The sequence below is a fragment of the Ctenopharyngodon idella genome, chromosome 18 (genome assembly GCF_019924925.1).
Source record: "Ctenopharyngodon idella isolate HZGC_01 chromosome 18, HZGC01, whole genome shotgun sequence".
Taxonomy (NCBI): domain Eukaryota; kingdom Metazoa; phylum Chordata; class Actinopteri; order Cypriniformes; family Xenocyprididae; genus Ctenopharyngodon; species Ctenopharyngodon idella.
In genome coordinates, this window is record NC_067237.1 from 16,313,053 (window position 1) to 16,326,757 (window position 13,705).

A 13,705-nucleotide genomic window follows, 5' to 3' on the forward strand; every position below is an offset into this window, starting at 1 on the left:
GGAATCTCTTCATTGGCCTCTGAAGAACGAGATGAGACACTAATGAACTTTCAGTTTTACTCTGGGGTCTGTGTGAATGATGTTTTACTCTGACAGAAACACTATAGTTTGAGTATGAGCATGTGTGTGTGTAAGGCTGAAATGTCAGTATGTTGGTGGCATCTCTTACCTGCACTAAAAGATCTTTTAAGGGCTCTTGGTAATGATCCGCTTTCAGAAAACACTTACACACACGTATTGCTTTACCATCACTGACAATCACACGCTGAAACAGACAGAGAGGGTGAAAGCTTCATCCTTACCTTCACATGTATTATTTTAATGTCAGTCTAGAAATTAGAAGAAAATAATCAGAGGAAAAGCTACAGATGAATGTAAAAAATTCTGACTTTTTTCTCCATCACAGGTCCAAAATCACATTTTCATTTATGATCTGAGTCATATTTATATGGAAAAAGATCAGATACGAATCAGGTTTTTTTTTTTTTTTTTTTTTTTGTCATATGATTTCAGCGAAGACAGTCAGTAACTCTCAATCATCTTCATTGCATGGTCCATTTACTCTGGGCATAAAAAATAAATTTATGAAATGATTTATGATTTGCACATGACTTCATATTTTGTATGTAGCATCGCACAATGGGGTGTAAATATAAGTTAAATTTAGTTAAAATGTGAAAATAAGTTATGTTAATGCACACACTACTGTTTAAAGTTTGTGGTTGAGAAATACTTTTATTCAGTAAGGATGCATTAAATTAAGATGCATTAAATTGATAAAAAGTGACAGTAAAGACATTTATAATGTCAAAAGATTTCTGTTTATGGTTTTGAACTTTTTAAACTTAAAAAATCCGGAAAAAAGTACTATGGTTTCCACAAAAATATGAAGCAGCACAACTGTTTTCAACATTGATAATAATCATAAATGTTTCTTGAGCAGCAAATCATTATATTAGAATGATTTCTGAAGGATCATGTGACACTGAAGACTGGAGTAATGATGCTGAAAATTCAGCTTTGATCACAGGAATAAATTACAATTTATAATATAATCACATAGAAAACAGTTATTATAAATTGTAAAAATATTTCAGATTTTTTCCAGTATTTTTGATCAAATAAATGCAGTCTTGGTGGTTTGTTATGATGAACATCATTCCTGGTCGTATTGAACAACTCAGTGCAGGTTATACCAAAGAAAATAATTTTATATACTAATAATATTTAAAAAATGTGATACTTTCTCCACCTCTGAAACTACTTTCCTTTCAGCTGATTTCAGCTTAAATTCAACCAATCAGTGCAGGCGGTGGATCAGCCGTCCTGCAAACTATCAATCACGATCGAATCAATCAGAAATATGGGTGGTGAAAACAGTTTCATGCCGAGTAGTTTTAAATAACAATCTTGAAATTTTAAAAAGTAGAATACAGAAGTAGTTCAGAATATTAGTTGATTTTTTTTTTATTTCTCTCTCGCACATAAGCTGAATTCAGATGGCCTTGTAATGATGTTTCTCTCTGAGTGAAAAGTTGACCCAGTGTTTTTAGGGTTTGAATAGAGATCATGGGAAGCATTGTCCCTCTCTGATCCACAGACCTGTGCTTTACTGAGAGCGTCTCCAAGAGCGAAGGAGAGGAAAACACTGAAACAGATCGACTCTGAAACGGAAGTGTCCACTTCTAATGTTGCTCTATTGTGCTAGTGGTTCCTTACAGGTTCATGTTTGGTGGCCTGAGATGCCTAAGCAGGGATGAGCTTACAGCCGGTCAGGATTTGATGAGGTCAAAGGTGAGAGGTCAGGTCAGTGGAAGGGACAGACTTACAGATCCTTTTATAATGCTGCAGGCGGCTATTTTTCCCTTGCAGCTGCACGGAGAAACACAAACTAGATGAGTTTGTAGCTTTCTAAACTAAAAGATTTGATCGTTCCTGCAATTTTTGTTGTATTTTATTAGTATTTTATTAAATGTTTTTAGTGTGAGGATGCTGACGGGTTTAAACGTGTCTCTCTGATCTCTAAACAGCCGATCAATATGAGCAAGTTGAGGATCGAACCCTCGGCAGATCAGATCAGACCTCTTAATAATCACACCACACTGAATGCTTTTGACTTGTACACTGTCTGAAGGGATAGTTCATCTAAAAATCATAATTTCCTAACCTGCATGACTGTCTTTCTTCTGCACAACACAAAAGAAGATATTGTGAAGATTTATTCTGTCAGTACAATGAAAGTCAATGGGGTCCAATCAGTGTCATTTTCATATGATCTATTGTAGTGAATTAGCTTTCAGTTTTATATTTTCAGTTTAATTCTTAGTAATTTTGTTATTACTTGTAAAATATGCTTTTGTCATAATTAATTATGGTAAAAAATTATTAATTCAAATTAACACATTTACGCACTTGCCCCATCCCAGACCTACGTAGGTCATCTGACATTTCATACAGTTGATGACGAATATAATGCAAGACAACAAATCACTGTGCAATAGAGCCTATAGAATGACCCTAAAATTCAAGATATGTGGGCAAAAATGCCCTGTTTGAGTTTTTGACTCATATTTACATCATATAAAAGGCCTTTACTTAAGTTATTTCACATGAGTAACAAGCGCAGTATCACACGAGTGCTGCTTTTGTCCCAAATAGCACAAGTGCAAATGCGATACTGATTTTCTACAACAGTTAATAAGTTAATATTGTGTTGTTTTAGACACAATATTGTCTGTTTTGCCAATGAAAATATAAAGAAAAAGCAGCACTGATCGTCTCCGAGCAACACACAGCGGCATTTCATTTTTGAACGAATCAGGTGAACCAATAATGATTCAATGACTCATTCATAAAGAGAATCATTTACTTCACTCCTGAATGAATCAGTTTGAACAAATCAAATGAATGGATGAATGACTCAATGACTTAATCATTAAGATATTTACCGCCACCTACTGGCAGTTTTAGTTTCTTATTTGGAGTATAATTTCATTAAAATTAATTTCATTTAAAACAAAAACAAAAAATATTAAAAGGTATAGTTCACCCAAAAATCATTTACTCAACCTCATGGTCCAAAAGTTTATGTGTAATAAATTTTATGTTGAATCAAATAAAATATTTCTTTCTGTAATGTCTATTTGATGCTTTACACAATAATGACTTTACATGACTTTTTAGGGGTAATTTCTCAGACAAATTTAATTAATTAATCGCCACATCATGTAATTAATTAGATTAAAAATTTGAATCGCTCGACAGCCCTTATATATATATATATATATATATATATATAAGGTTTAGGTTTAGGTTTAGTTTAGGTTTTGTTTAAGGGGTTAGGGTTATATCTAATACTTTATTTTACTTTGTTTTATTTCAGTTTACAGAAATGTTTTCAATAGCTTTAGTTTTAGTTAATGATAATAATAACCCTGGGTCCAACGTTTATGTTTCACACACTCTTTATCCAAAGCAACTTGCATTGCAAATTATGCATTTAAATATTATACACTATACTTACTATATATTTTGCATGTGGAATTTGTTTCCTTTACAAAAGTAATGTGATGATACCACCAGATACACACACAGTGTAGTTTGATTGACATTCTTGAACTGTCAATCAACTCCAGAATAAGATGTTTATTTTAAACCGGCTGTATGTTCTGTGAGGCTGAAGCATCTGTAGATTGAAATCCGTGATGGTGACTTCCTGTCTGTGATTAGATCTTACTTATCTGTGTCTTATTTAATCTTTATACCACAACTCTCAAGCCCGAGGCTGATTTTATTATCATCTCCATCCTAACATGAGATTTATACTGAGGTCTGTATGTATAGCAGAGCTTCCATTGATTCCTGTTAACTAATGATTGACCCGAGGCTTCTTTAGGGGTTGGAGGGGACGTGAGGGGGATGATCTTAATGGCTTTTGGGGGTTTTATGGTTATCAGCCCGAGAAGGTCAGACCTGGAGCGCAGCGGCGAAGTGAAGGCCTCACTGAAGAGACACGTTAAACAAACATAATGCCTTTCAATCATAAAACAAGCCGTTTATGGTGAGCTGTGTTTGCTTGACTGGTGTATTGTGTTTGCTTTTACTGATTATTATCACTCAGAAAGCAAGAAAAGTTTTTTAAAGGGGTATTCCCCACAAAAATGAAAACTCTTGTCATCATTTACTCACCTTCAATTTCTTTTTTTGGTTTACAACTATTTTGAAATGTATTGCACTCAGCTATAACGTTAAAAATGAACGCTTTCACAAACGTTTTTGTTAGAGAGAAGCATGTGAAGGTAACAAGAAAAAGTGTCATGTTTAGAGACTAACAAACACACACATAGAAGTGTCACCAAAAGGTGTGTGTTATGCTATAACGTGAGGTGTTTGCTGGTATTGTTTATCTAAAGCTTTTGGTTTAGTTTGGCTCATTCATCTCCACTGACAGTGTGAGCATGTGAACTTTATAATCTTACAACCAAACCGAGACAAATCTCTCTCTCGCTCCTTCTTCTTCTGTTTATCTCTCTCATATCTTATTGGCATTTGAACATGTTCGGATTTGCCATTACAACAAGAGATTATTTATTCACATCTCAATAAATGACTATTGATGATCTTAGAGTCTGAAGAAGGAGTTGTTCGTTATATAGATGATGATTTTATATTGTTGTCTTATTGCAGGTTTATCGACCTTCACTCAGCAGCCTTCATCAATCATGGTTATAGAGGGATCCGTCGCGCGATTCACCTGTAAAATCACTGCCACGCCCCCACCAATCATCACCTGGGAGTTTAACAGAGTCACTTTACCACTGGCCACTGAAAGGTAAAGCTCCGCCCACCTACTAGAGGGAGGAGGGGCTTAGTGTGGACCACTTACACTTTCTTTAATTTGGCTTATTTAATGTATTATAATTAGGGCTGTCGATTTAACAAAAACAACATGTTAAAATTTTGAACACACCCGTCCCTGCCTCAGACCTACGTAGTTCATCTTGATTGGTGATTCAAGTTGATTATTGACGAACAACTCACTACATGATGAAACCTATAGAATGCAGTTAGAATGACCCAAAAATTCAAGATATCAGGGCAAAAAGGCCCTTTTATGAGTTTTTGTCTCATATTTATATCATGATATAGTTAAGCAATATCACACGAGAGCTGTTTTTGTCCTGAGTAACACAAGTATAAATGTGATATTGATTTTATTCAACAGTTCAATATATAAGAAGTTAATATTGTGTTAAATTTTAGACACAACATTGTCTGCTTTAGCTCAATTTTGCCAACGAAAATAGTACCTATAAAACCAGAGCAGAACTGTTGTGTGTCTCCGAGTTTCGTTTCTGAATAAATCCGCGTTTTGAACGAATCAATCAGGTGAGCCAATGATTCAATGACTCATTCATAAAGAGAGTCATTTACTTCATTCCTGAATGAATCAGCTGTTTAAACAAATCGAATGAATGAGCGACTCAGTGACTTACTCATTTAGACATTTACTGCCACCTACTGACAGTTTTACTTTATAATTTAGAGTATCATTTCATTAAAAAACTTATTTAATAATCCCATATTAATAAAAAAACATTAAAGTGATAGTTTTATCATCATTTAATCATCATTTACTCGCCCTCATGGCTGTTGAAGCCTAAAAGTTTGTGTAATAAATTCTATGTTGAATCAAATTTTGAATCAAAATATGAATCAAATCAAATGAATCAAAAAACTTTTTTCTAAAGCTACTTTTTGAAATGTCCATTTTATGCTTTTGTCATTTAACACAACAATGACTTTAAATTATCTTTTTGGGGTAACTTCTTAGCCAAATTTGATGTGCGATTAATTTGCAATTAATTCGATTAATTAATCTCCACATTGTGTGATTAATTCGATTAAAAATTTGAATCACTTGACAGCCCTAATTAGAATATATAATGTATTCTTGTTCCACCATTATTTTACTTTTTGCCACATTTATTTTATTAATACATATTCTTGGTTTCATTGTGAATGATTCATGCATGTTAAGAGAGTTTCAGAATAAAATCCACTTGATTCTACCTGATGGTTTTTATGTGAATGTTTGCATGTCTAGAATCACAGTGCTGCCCAGCGGCATTTTACAAATTCAGGGAGTTGAACGGACCGACTCTGGGAGTTACCGCTGTGTGGCGACTAATATCGCCAGCCGACGCAGGAGCTCCGAGGCCATGCTAACCGTGACCGCAGGTTAGATAACAACCTAAACGTAGCTCACGACGTAACTCAGAGAGTATATATATACATATTTCACTTTCATTTACACTTACCATCTTTATACTTCTCAATAGCTCCTGTCTCCCAGAGTTCCTCAAAGGCCTCGTATCATTGCCGGCCCGCAGAATCTCACTGTGGCGGTTCACAGTACGGCTCTGCTGGAGTGCATGGCGACCGGAAATCCTCGTCCGCTGATCTCATGGAGCCGGGCCGACCATAAATCCATTGACGTTCACAAAACAAAGGTTCTTGGCAATGGAAACCTGCTCATATCCGATGTTAAACCCCAACATGCGGGGATCTACTATTGCCGAGCCACTACACCTGGAACCAGAAACTACACGATCGCAGCCGCTAATATAACTGTACTAGGTAGAGTCTAAACAATCATTATATATGTTCTGTTTGCTTTTTAATACTTAAAGAAAAACATTTGGATACACACCATGAGTCAAAAGTTTGGAATAATTAAGATTTTTTAATAAGGCTGCATTTATTCGATCAGAAATACAGTAAAAACAGTGAAAAAATTTTACAATTTAAAATACAGTTTTCTATGTGAATATAATGTAAAATGTAATTTATTCCTGTGATCAAAGCTGAATTTTCTGCATCATTACTCCAGTCTTCAGTGTCACATGATCCTTCAGAAATCATTCTAATATGATGATTTGATGCTCAAAATACATTTCTGATTATTATCAATGTTGAAAACAGTTGGTGCTTCATATTTTTGTGGAAACTGTGATACACTACCATTCAAAAGTTTGTGGTTAGTAAGATTTTTTAAAGAATTTAATACTTTTATTTAGCAATGATGCATTAAATTGTTTAAAAGTGACAATAAATGCATTTATAATGTTAAAAATAAATATTTTTCAAAATAAAGGCTGTTTTATAAAATTTCTATTCATCAAAGTATCCTGAAAAGATGTATCAAAATGTAAAAAATGTATCAAAACTAAAAAAATGAAAAAATATGAAGCAGTTTTCAACATTGTTAATAATAAATGTTTCTTGAGCAGCAAATCAGCATATTATAATGATCTCTGAAGGATCATGTGACACTGAAGACTGGAGTAATGATGCTGAAAGTCTAATAATAATTAATAATATTACTGTTTTACTATATTTTAATCACATAAATGCAGCCTTGGTGATGCAGAAGGGACTTTCGCCCACTAGTGTAGATTGCAAAAATAAATTTCTGTGCTTTTATTTTTGTGCAGCGCCTCCATCTCTCGTGGAGTGGCCGGAAAGCGTGACCCGACCCAGGGCCGGTACCGCCCGCTTTGTGTGCGTGGCGGAGGGATTTCCCACCCCTCAGATCACATGGCTGAAGAACGGCGAACCCGTTCACTCAAACGGACGCATCAAGATGTATAACAGGTACTGCATGTGAAAAAATGCATGCATGCATGGGTAGAAACAATAAGTGTGTCTCTTTTTATAGATGCATCTGCTTGAATCGTTAAAATAATGTCTTAAAGTAAAGTGGACACTTTCTGACAGACAAGCTTAAACTGAATGCACATTGCATTTGTTTCTATTTGACTTAGCAGGACTTTGGGTTGAAGTGTACGTGTTGAGCACTACCTGACGCCCAAACTGGCTTTAGGCCGCTGACGTTGCTCAGGGCTTGAATTGGCTCATTTATCTGCTGGAAACTCTGTCCTGCTGAAATATTCATCAGCTGGTTTCTTCTGTGGAACAAGAGAGGATTAATTATTCAGTGCTCTGCTAATGGTGTTTGAGCTGATTTTCTCTTTGATTTTCCTCTAATTTGTTTTCCTGTCTAGGTTTGTTATTGGATCTTGAAAGCAAAAGGGGAGGGGGAGTGATTTGGACTAGCGCTATTGACATGTTCATTTCCTCCTCCACATGCTCATGTTAAACATGCATGTTAAATATATGTGTCTAGTTTTATTCACAGTTCTTGCATCTACGAAAATAAAAATTTATGAGGTAGTAAAATGTGCTTAATTTTTATGTAGATAATGCAAACATTTTACCAGCCGTAATAAGATTTATATAATATAATATAATATAATATAATATAATATAATAATATTTTCCTTAAATTATTATATTAAATAAAGAAAATTAAGCACATTTCCCCCCAAATTCGCAGTAATCATGTAGTAAAATGTGTTTTAATTTTTATAAAGATAGTGCAAACATTTTACCAGCCGTAATAATATAATATAATATAATATAATTTGTTTCCTTATGCTATTATATTATATAAAGAAAATGAATAAAAAATATATATACATTTTTTTTACTTTAGATTTTGGAGTGCAATATTACCAGGATTTGTGAGATGTCAATATATCAACATCTTAAGGCACACAGTATATCATCATGAAAAACTCTTGTGTGTGTTTTCACAGTAAACTAGTGATAAACCAGATTATTCCAGAAGATGACGGCATATACCAGTGTGAGGCGGAGAACGAGCAGGGTTCAGTTCTGGCCATGGCTCGTCTGATCGTAGTGATGTCGGACAACCGGCCGAGCGCACCCAGAAACGTCCGTGCCGACACCGTGTCCAGCTCGGCCATCTTGCTGGCCTGGGAGAGACCCATGTACAACTCGGACAAGGTCATCGCCTACTCTGTGCACTACATGAAGGCAGAAGGTGAGTGTCTCCGATATAAACAGAGAAATGTGGAGCGGTGAAAATGCTGCCTCTGTTGACATGTTAGTTTCCATCTCAGCAAAATATATGCTAGTTTTATTTTCAGTTCTTGCATTTACAAATATTAATGTTAATGAACAAAATTTTTATTGTTATATTGTATAAAAGTATAATATAATATATTAATTATACTAAATTATACTAATTAAAGAAAATTAACCACATTTTCCCACAAATCCAAATCCAGTTATAAGAATTTGGTTTTTAAAAAAAAATGCTTATTTTTTATGTATATAATGCAAAAAATGTTACAGACTTTATATTATATTATTATATTATATTAAATTATAAAATTTTATAATATAATATTATACATTTTTAATGTTATATTGTATAAAAGTATAATAATATAATGTAATATAATATAATATATAATTAATTTTCCTTAAATTATACTAAATATACTAAATAAAGAAAATTAACTACATTTTCCCACAAATTCAAATCCAGTAATAAGAATTTGGTTGGAGGAAAAAATGCTTAATTTTTATGGATATAATGCAAAAAATATTATATTATATTATAGAATTTTAAAATATAATATTATATTTTTTATGTTATATTGTATAAAAGTATAATAATATAATATAATTTAATATTAATTTTCCTTAAATCATTATACTAAATAAAATAAAATAAAATAAAAATAACCACATTTTCCCATAAATCCAAATCTAGTAATAAGAATTTAGTTAGAAAAAAATGCTTAATTTTTATGGATATAATGCAAAAAAAACTCTAATTATTATATTATATTATATTATAAAATATAATATTATATATTTTTTATGTTATATTGTATAAAAGCATAATAATATAATATAAAATAATTTAATATAATATTAATTTTATATATTCAAATGAGCTTAAATTGAAGACAAATACTACTAAATATTAAATATAATTTGTTACACGTTACAGTAATGAGAATTTGGGTAAAATGTGTTTAACTTTATGAAAATAATCCAATTATTAGCCCAATTAATTCAGAAATACTCTTGATTTTGTGTGAGAAATGCTTTCTCTCTCCATTCATGAAAGTTAGACAGTTGCAAAAGTCACTTGCATTTTAAATGCATTGTCAGTCTTTTAGATTTTGAGAAAGACGTCCAAATAAAAGACCTGCCTGCCTGTGAGGAGATAAGGAAGAGAAAACAATGAGATGTCCAACAGGAACTGTTCTGACAAGTGTGAAATCCTTATTAGGGATTTTGCCAGTTGCACTTGGACTTCCAGAATTCCAGGCTATTATTGGGAGAAGAATAGCTGCAGAGAAAGAATACATGCTGCATCTGCTGTGGAGGGCAAAAAGCATCGGAAGTGATTGAAAGGGGTGCAAAAGAGGGCTAATTATCCCGAGTGTTGGAGTGTCTTAATCTAACCCTGAAGAGGCTTTGGGGGGTTTGTCTCTGTGCGTCAGAGTCAAAGTCTTCAGTGTGGCCATTCAGCACCGGAACAAGGTCTTTTCTGTTGACTGTCGAGTATCTTGTTTATTGGGTCAGAAATTCAGTTGGGGACTCAATGATGTAGAGTGTTTCTTTTATTTGAGCATCTTAATGTGGGCTAATTAAAGTGTTATCAGGTGCAGTGGACCTGTGGGAAAACCAGCAGGTGGAATTTGCCTTTAGTTGCATTGATAAAGCGGTTAATTAAAAGAAGGCAAGGTGGTGTTGATTGAGTTGACATGTTTCCTTTTTAAATCAGCCCTGGTTTTTGAAGAGTCACACAGGTTTGTAGTTAAAGACTTCATGCATTTAGGGCAGTTTAGTATCTGTGCATTATTAGTTTGAATTTAGTGCATAATTCATTTTGTTTTTTTTGCATTGCATTCAAGGTATGCATCAGTTCATGCAGTGTCATGCTTTCCACAGATACATTCAGGCTTGTCGTGTCTCAACAGGTCTAAATAACGAAGAGTACCAGATTGTTATCGGTAACGATACCACCCGCTACATCATTGATGACCTGGAGGCCGGGCGGAACTACACCTTTTACATTGTAGCGTACATGCCCATGGGTGCCAGTCGCATGTCGGACCACGTCATACAGCGCACGTTCGAGGATGGTGAGTAGGAGATGAGACTTTTGCCTCTGAAGATACAAACCTGAACAAAAGCATGTGCAATCCTCTTCAGTGGCTGTTTAGAGAGGTTTTGTCTTCCTCTAAGTTGGTTAAACACTGTTTTTTAGTGCTAATCCACTTTATTTAGGAACGAAGTGAGCTTGTTTATTTGCCTTAAAGGGGTGGTTGATTATGATTTCACTTTTTAAACTTTAGTTAATGTGTAATGTTAATGTTTGAGCATAAACAGTATCTGGAAAGTTACAACTCTCAAAGTTCAGTTCAAAGGGAGATGTTTTCTTTTAAAGAATTCTGTTTAAGGACTACAACAAACGGCTGGTAGGGACTACAACTAGCTTCTTCCCGGGTTGGTGACATCACTAACCCTAAAATTTACATAAACCCCGCCCCCAGGAACACACAACAAAGGGGGTGAGGCCATGTTGGGCTGCTTTAGAGAAGAGGGAGAGTTGTTGTAGTAGAGTGTTGTTGCCATGCCGTCATTTTACGCCGGACTGCTTCACAAATGAGGGTCAATTCAACACAAAAGATTAACATGACGGCACATGCTAGTCGATGAGTTGAATCAACTCCACAGCAACTACATAAATTTATCCACTAATCATTCAGAAACGTCCAGTTTCATTCTAAAAGTTGTAACTTCTTCCTGAGTCTCTCCATCAGTGTCGACTCCGGTTTGAACAATGTAAGGCTGAACACCGTTACTGACAATCCTCATTTTGGCTGCGTGAGATTCTCCAGCTTTGTTGTTGTTGAACAAAATGAAGCACGAGCTGTTAAAGCTCCGCCCTCTTCTGGAAAGTGGGCAGGAGCGGCAGCTAATTTGCATTTAAAGGGACACACACAAAAATGGTGTGTTTTTGCTCACACCCAAATAGGGGCAAATTTGACAAGCTATAATAAATGATCTGTGGGGTATTTTGAGCTGAAACTTCACAGACACATTCTGGGGACACCAGAGACTTATATTACATCTTGTGAAAAGGCGCATAACAGGTCCACTTTAAAAAAGATGCAACTTCATCCTCTTATAGATCCACTCATAATGCTCATACTAAAACGGTTGTTTAGCGTGACTGTACTTTTTAGTCTTCTATATGTAAACGGGATCAGTTATGATTACCATAACGTTTTGTGGATTTAACTAAAAACAATATCTCATTAAGTAAATTTTATTTCTTATTTCTCTCTCAGTTCCCTTACGCGCTCCTGAGTTGAGCCTCACCAGCCGCAGTCCCACTGATATTCAGGTGTCGTGGCAGCCTCTGTCTCATAAGCTGAGTCGCGGTCGTGTTTCTGCGTACCGCCTTTCGTACAGGACCAGCACGGATGAGACGCTGACACAGCTGGAGCTCTCGGGACACAAAACTCATCACCTTCTGGAGGGTCTTCAGCCCGACACTACATATCTGCTGCGTGTCGCTGCTGCAACCAGTGTGGGCTGGGGAGAACCGTCAGCCTGGACGTCACACAGGACACCGAAGACTTCCAGCACCAAAGGTGGAACATCTATCTGTCTGTCTGTGTGTCCATCTATCTGTCTGTCCGTTCATTCGTTCGTCCGTCCGTCTGTCTATCTATCTGTCGGTCTGTCCGTCTATCTATCTATCTATGTATCTATCTATCTATCTATCCACCTATCTGTCTGTCTATCTATCGGTCAGTCCGTCTGTCAGTCGGGTCTATCTATCCATCCATCCATCCACCTATCCGTCTGTCCATCCGTCTATTTATTTATCTGTCGGTCTATCTATCTATCCATCCATCCATCTATCCGTCTGTCTGTCCATCTGCCCGTCCATCTGTCTCTGTCTCTGTCTATCTGTCTATCTGTTCATCTGTCTATCCATCTATCTGTCCGTCTGTCTATCTATCTATCTATCCATCTATCCATCTATCTATCTATCTATCGTTCTATTGTTGTATCGTTCTATCTATCCGTCTGTCTGTCTGTCTGTCCGTCCGTCCGTCCGTCTATCTATCTATCTATCTATCTATCTATCTATCTATCTATCTATCTATCTATCCACCTATCTGTCTGTCCGTCCGCCTGTCTGTCTATCTATCGATCTATCTATCGGTCTGTCCATCCGTCAGTCTGTCTGTCTGTCTATCTGTCCGTCCATCTGTCCATCTATCTATCTATCTATCTATCTATCTATCTATCTATCTGTCTGTCTGTCTGTCCATCCGTCTGACTGTCTGTCTGTCTGTCTGTCCGTCCGTCTATCTATCTATCTATCTATCTATCTATCTATCTATCTATCTGTCTGTCTGTCCATCCGTCTGACTGTCTGTCTGTCCGTCCATCTGTCCATCTATCTATCTATCTATCTATCTATCTATCTATCTATCTATCTATCTATCTGTCTGTCTGTCTGTCTGTCTGTCCGTCCATCTGTCCATCTATCTACCTATCTATCTATCTATCTATCTATCTATCTGTCTGTCTGTCCATCCGTCTGACTGTCTGTCTGTCTGTCTGTCTGTCCGTCCGTCCGTCCATCTGTCTGTCTGTCTCTGTCTATCTATCTGTCCATCTGTCTATCCATCTATCTGTCGTCTATCTATCTATCTATGTGTCCATCTATCTATCGATCTATCTATCTATCGTTCTATCTATCGTTCTATCTATCTATCGTTCTATCCATCCG

The 13,705-nt window shown here is 35.6% G+C and overlaps 1 protein-coding gene across 1 annotated transcript in view; it reads left to right on the forward strand.

The window, feature by feature from the left end:
• The window catches only part of LOC127499981 (protogenin A), a 41,191-nt gene that overhangs the window by 9,449 nt on the left and 18,037 nt on the right, over positions 1 to 13,705 (forward strand). The window contains exons 3-9 of the mRNA XM_051870727.1: positions 4,687 to 4,831; positions 6,107 to 6,236; positions 6,342 to 6,639; positions 7,497 to 7,656; positions 8,661 to 8,908; positions 10,869 to 11,033; positions 12,246 to 12,551. Coding sequence (XP_051726687.1) covers positions 4,687 to 4,831; positions 6,107 to 6,236; positions 6,342 to 6,639; positions 7,497 to 7,656; positions 8,661 to 8,908; positions 10,869 to 11,033; positions 12,246 to 12,551 — 1,452 coding nt within the window. The remainder of the gene's footprint in view (positions 1 to 4,686; positions 4,832 to 6,106; positions 6,237 to 6,341; positions 6,640 to 7,496; positions 7,657 to 8,660; positions 8,909 to 10,868; positions 11,034 to 12,245; positions 12,552 to 13,705) is intronic.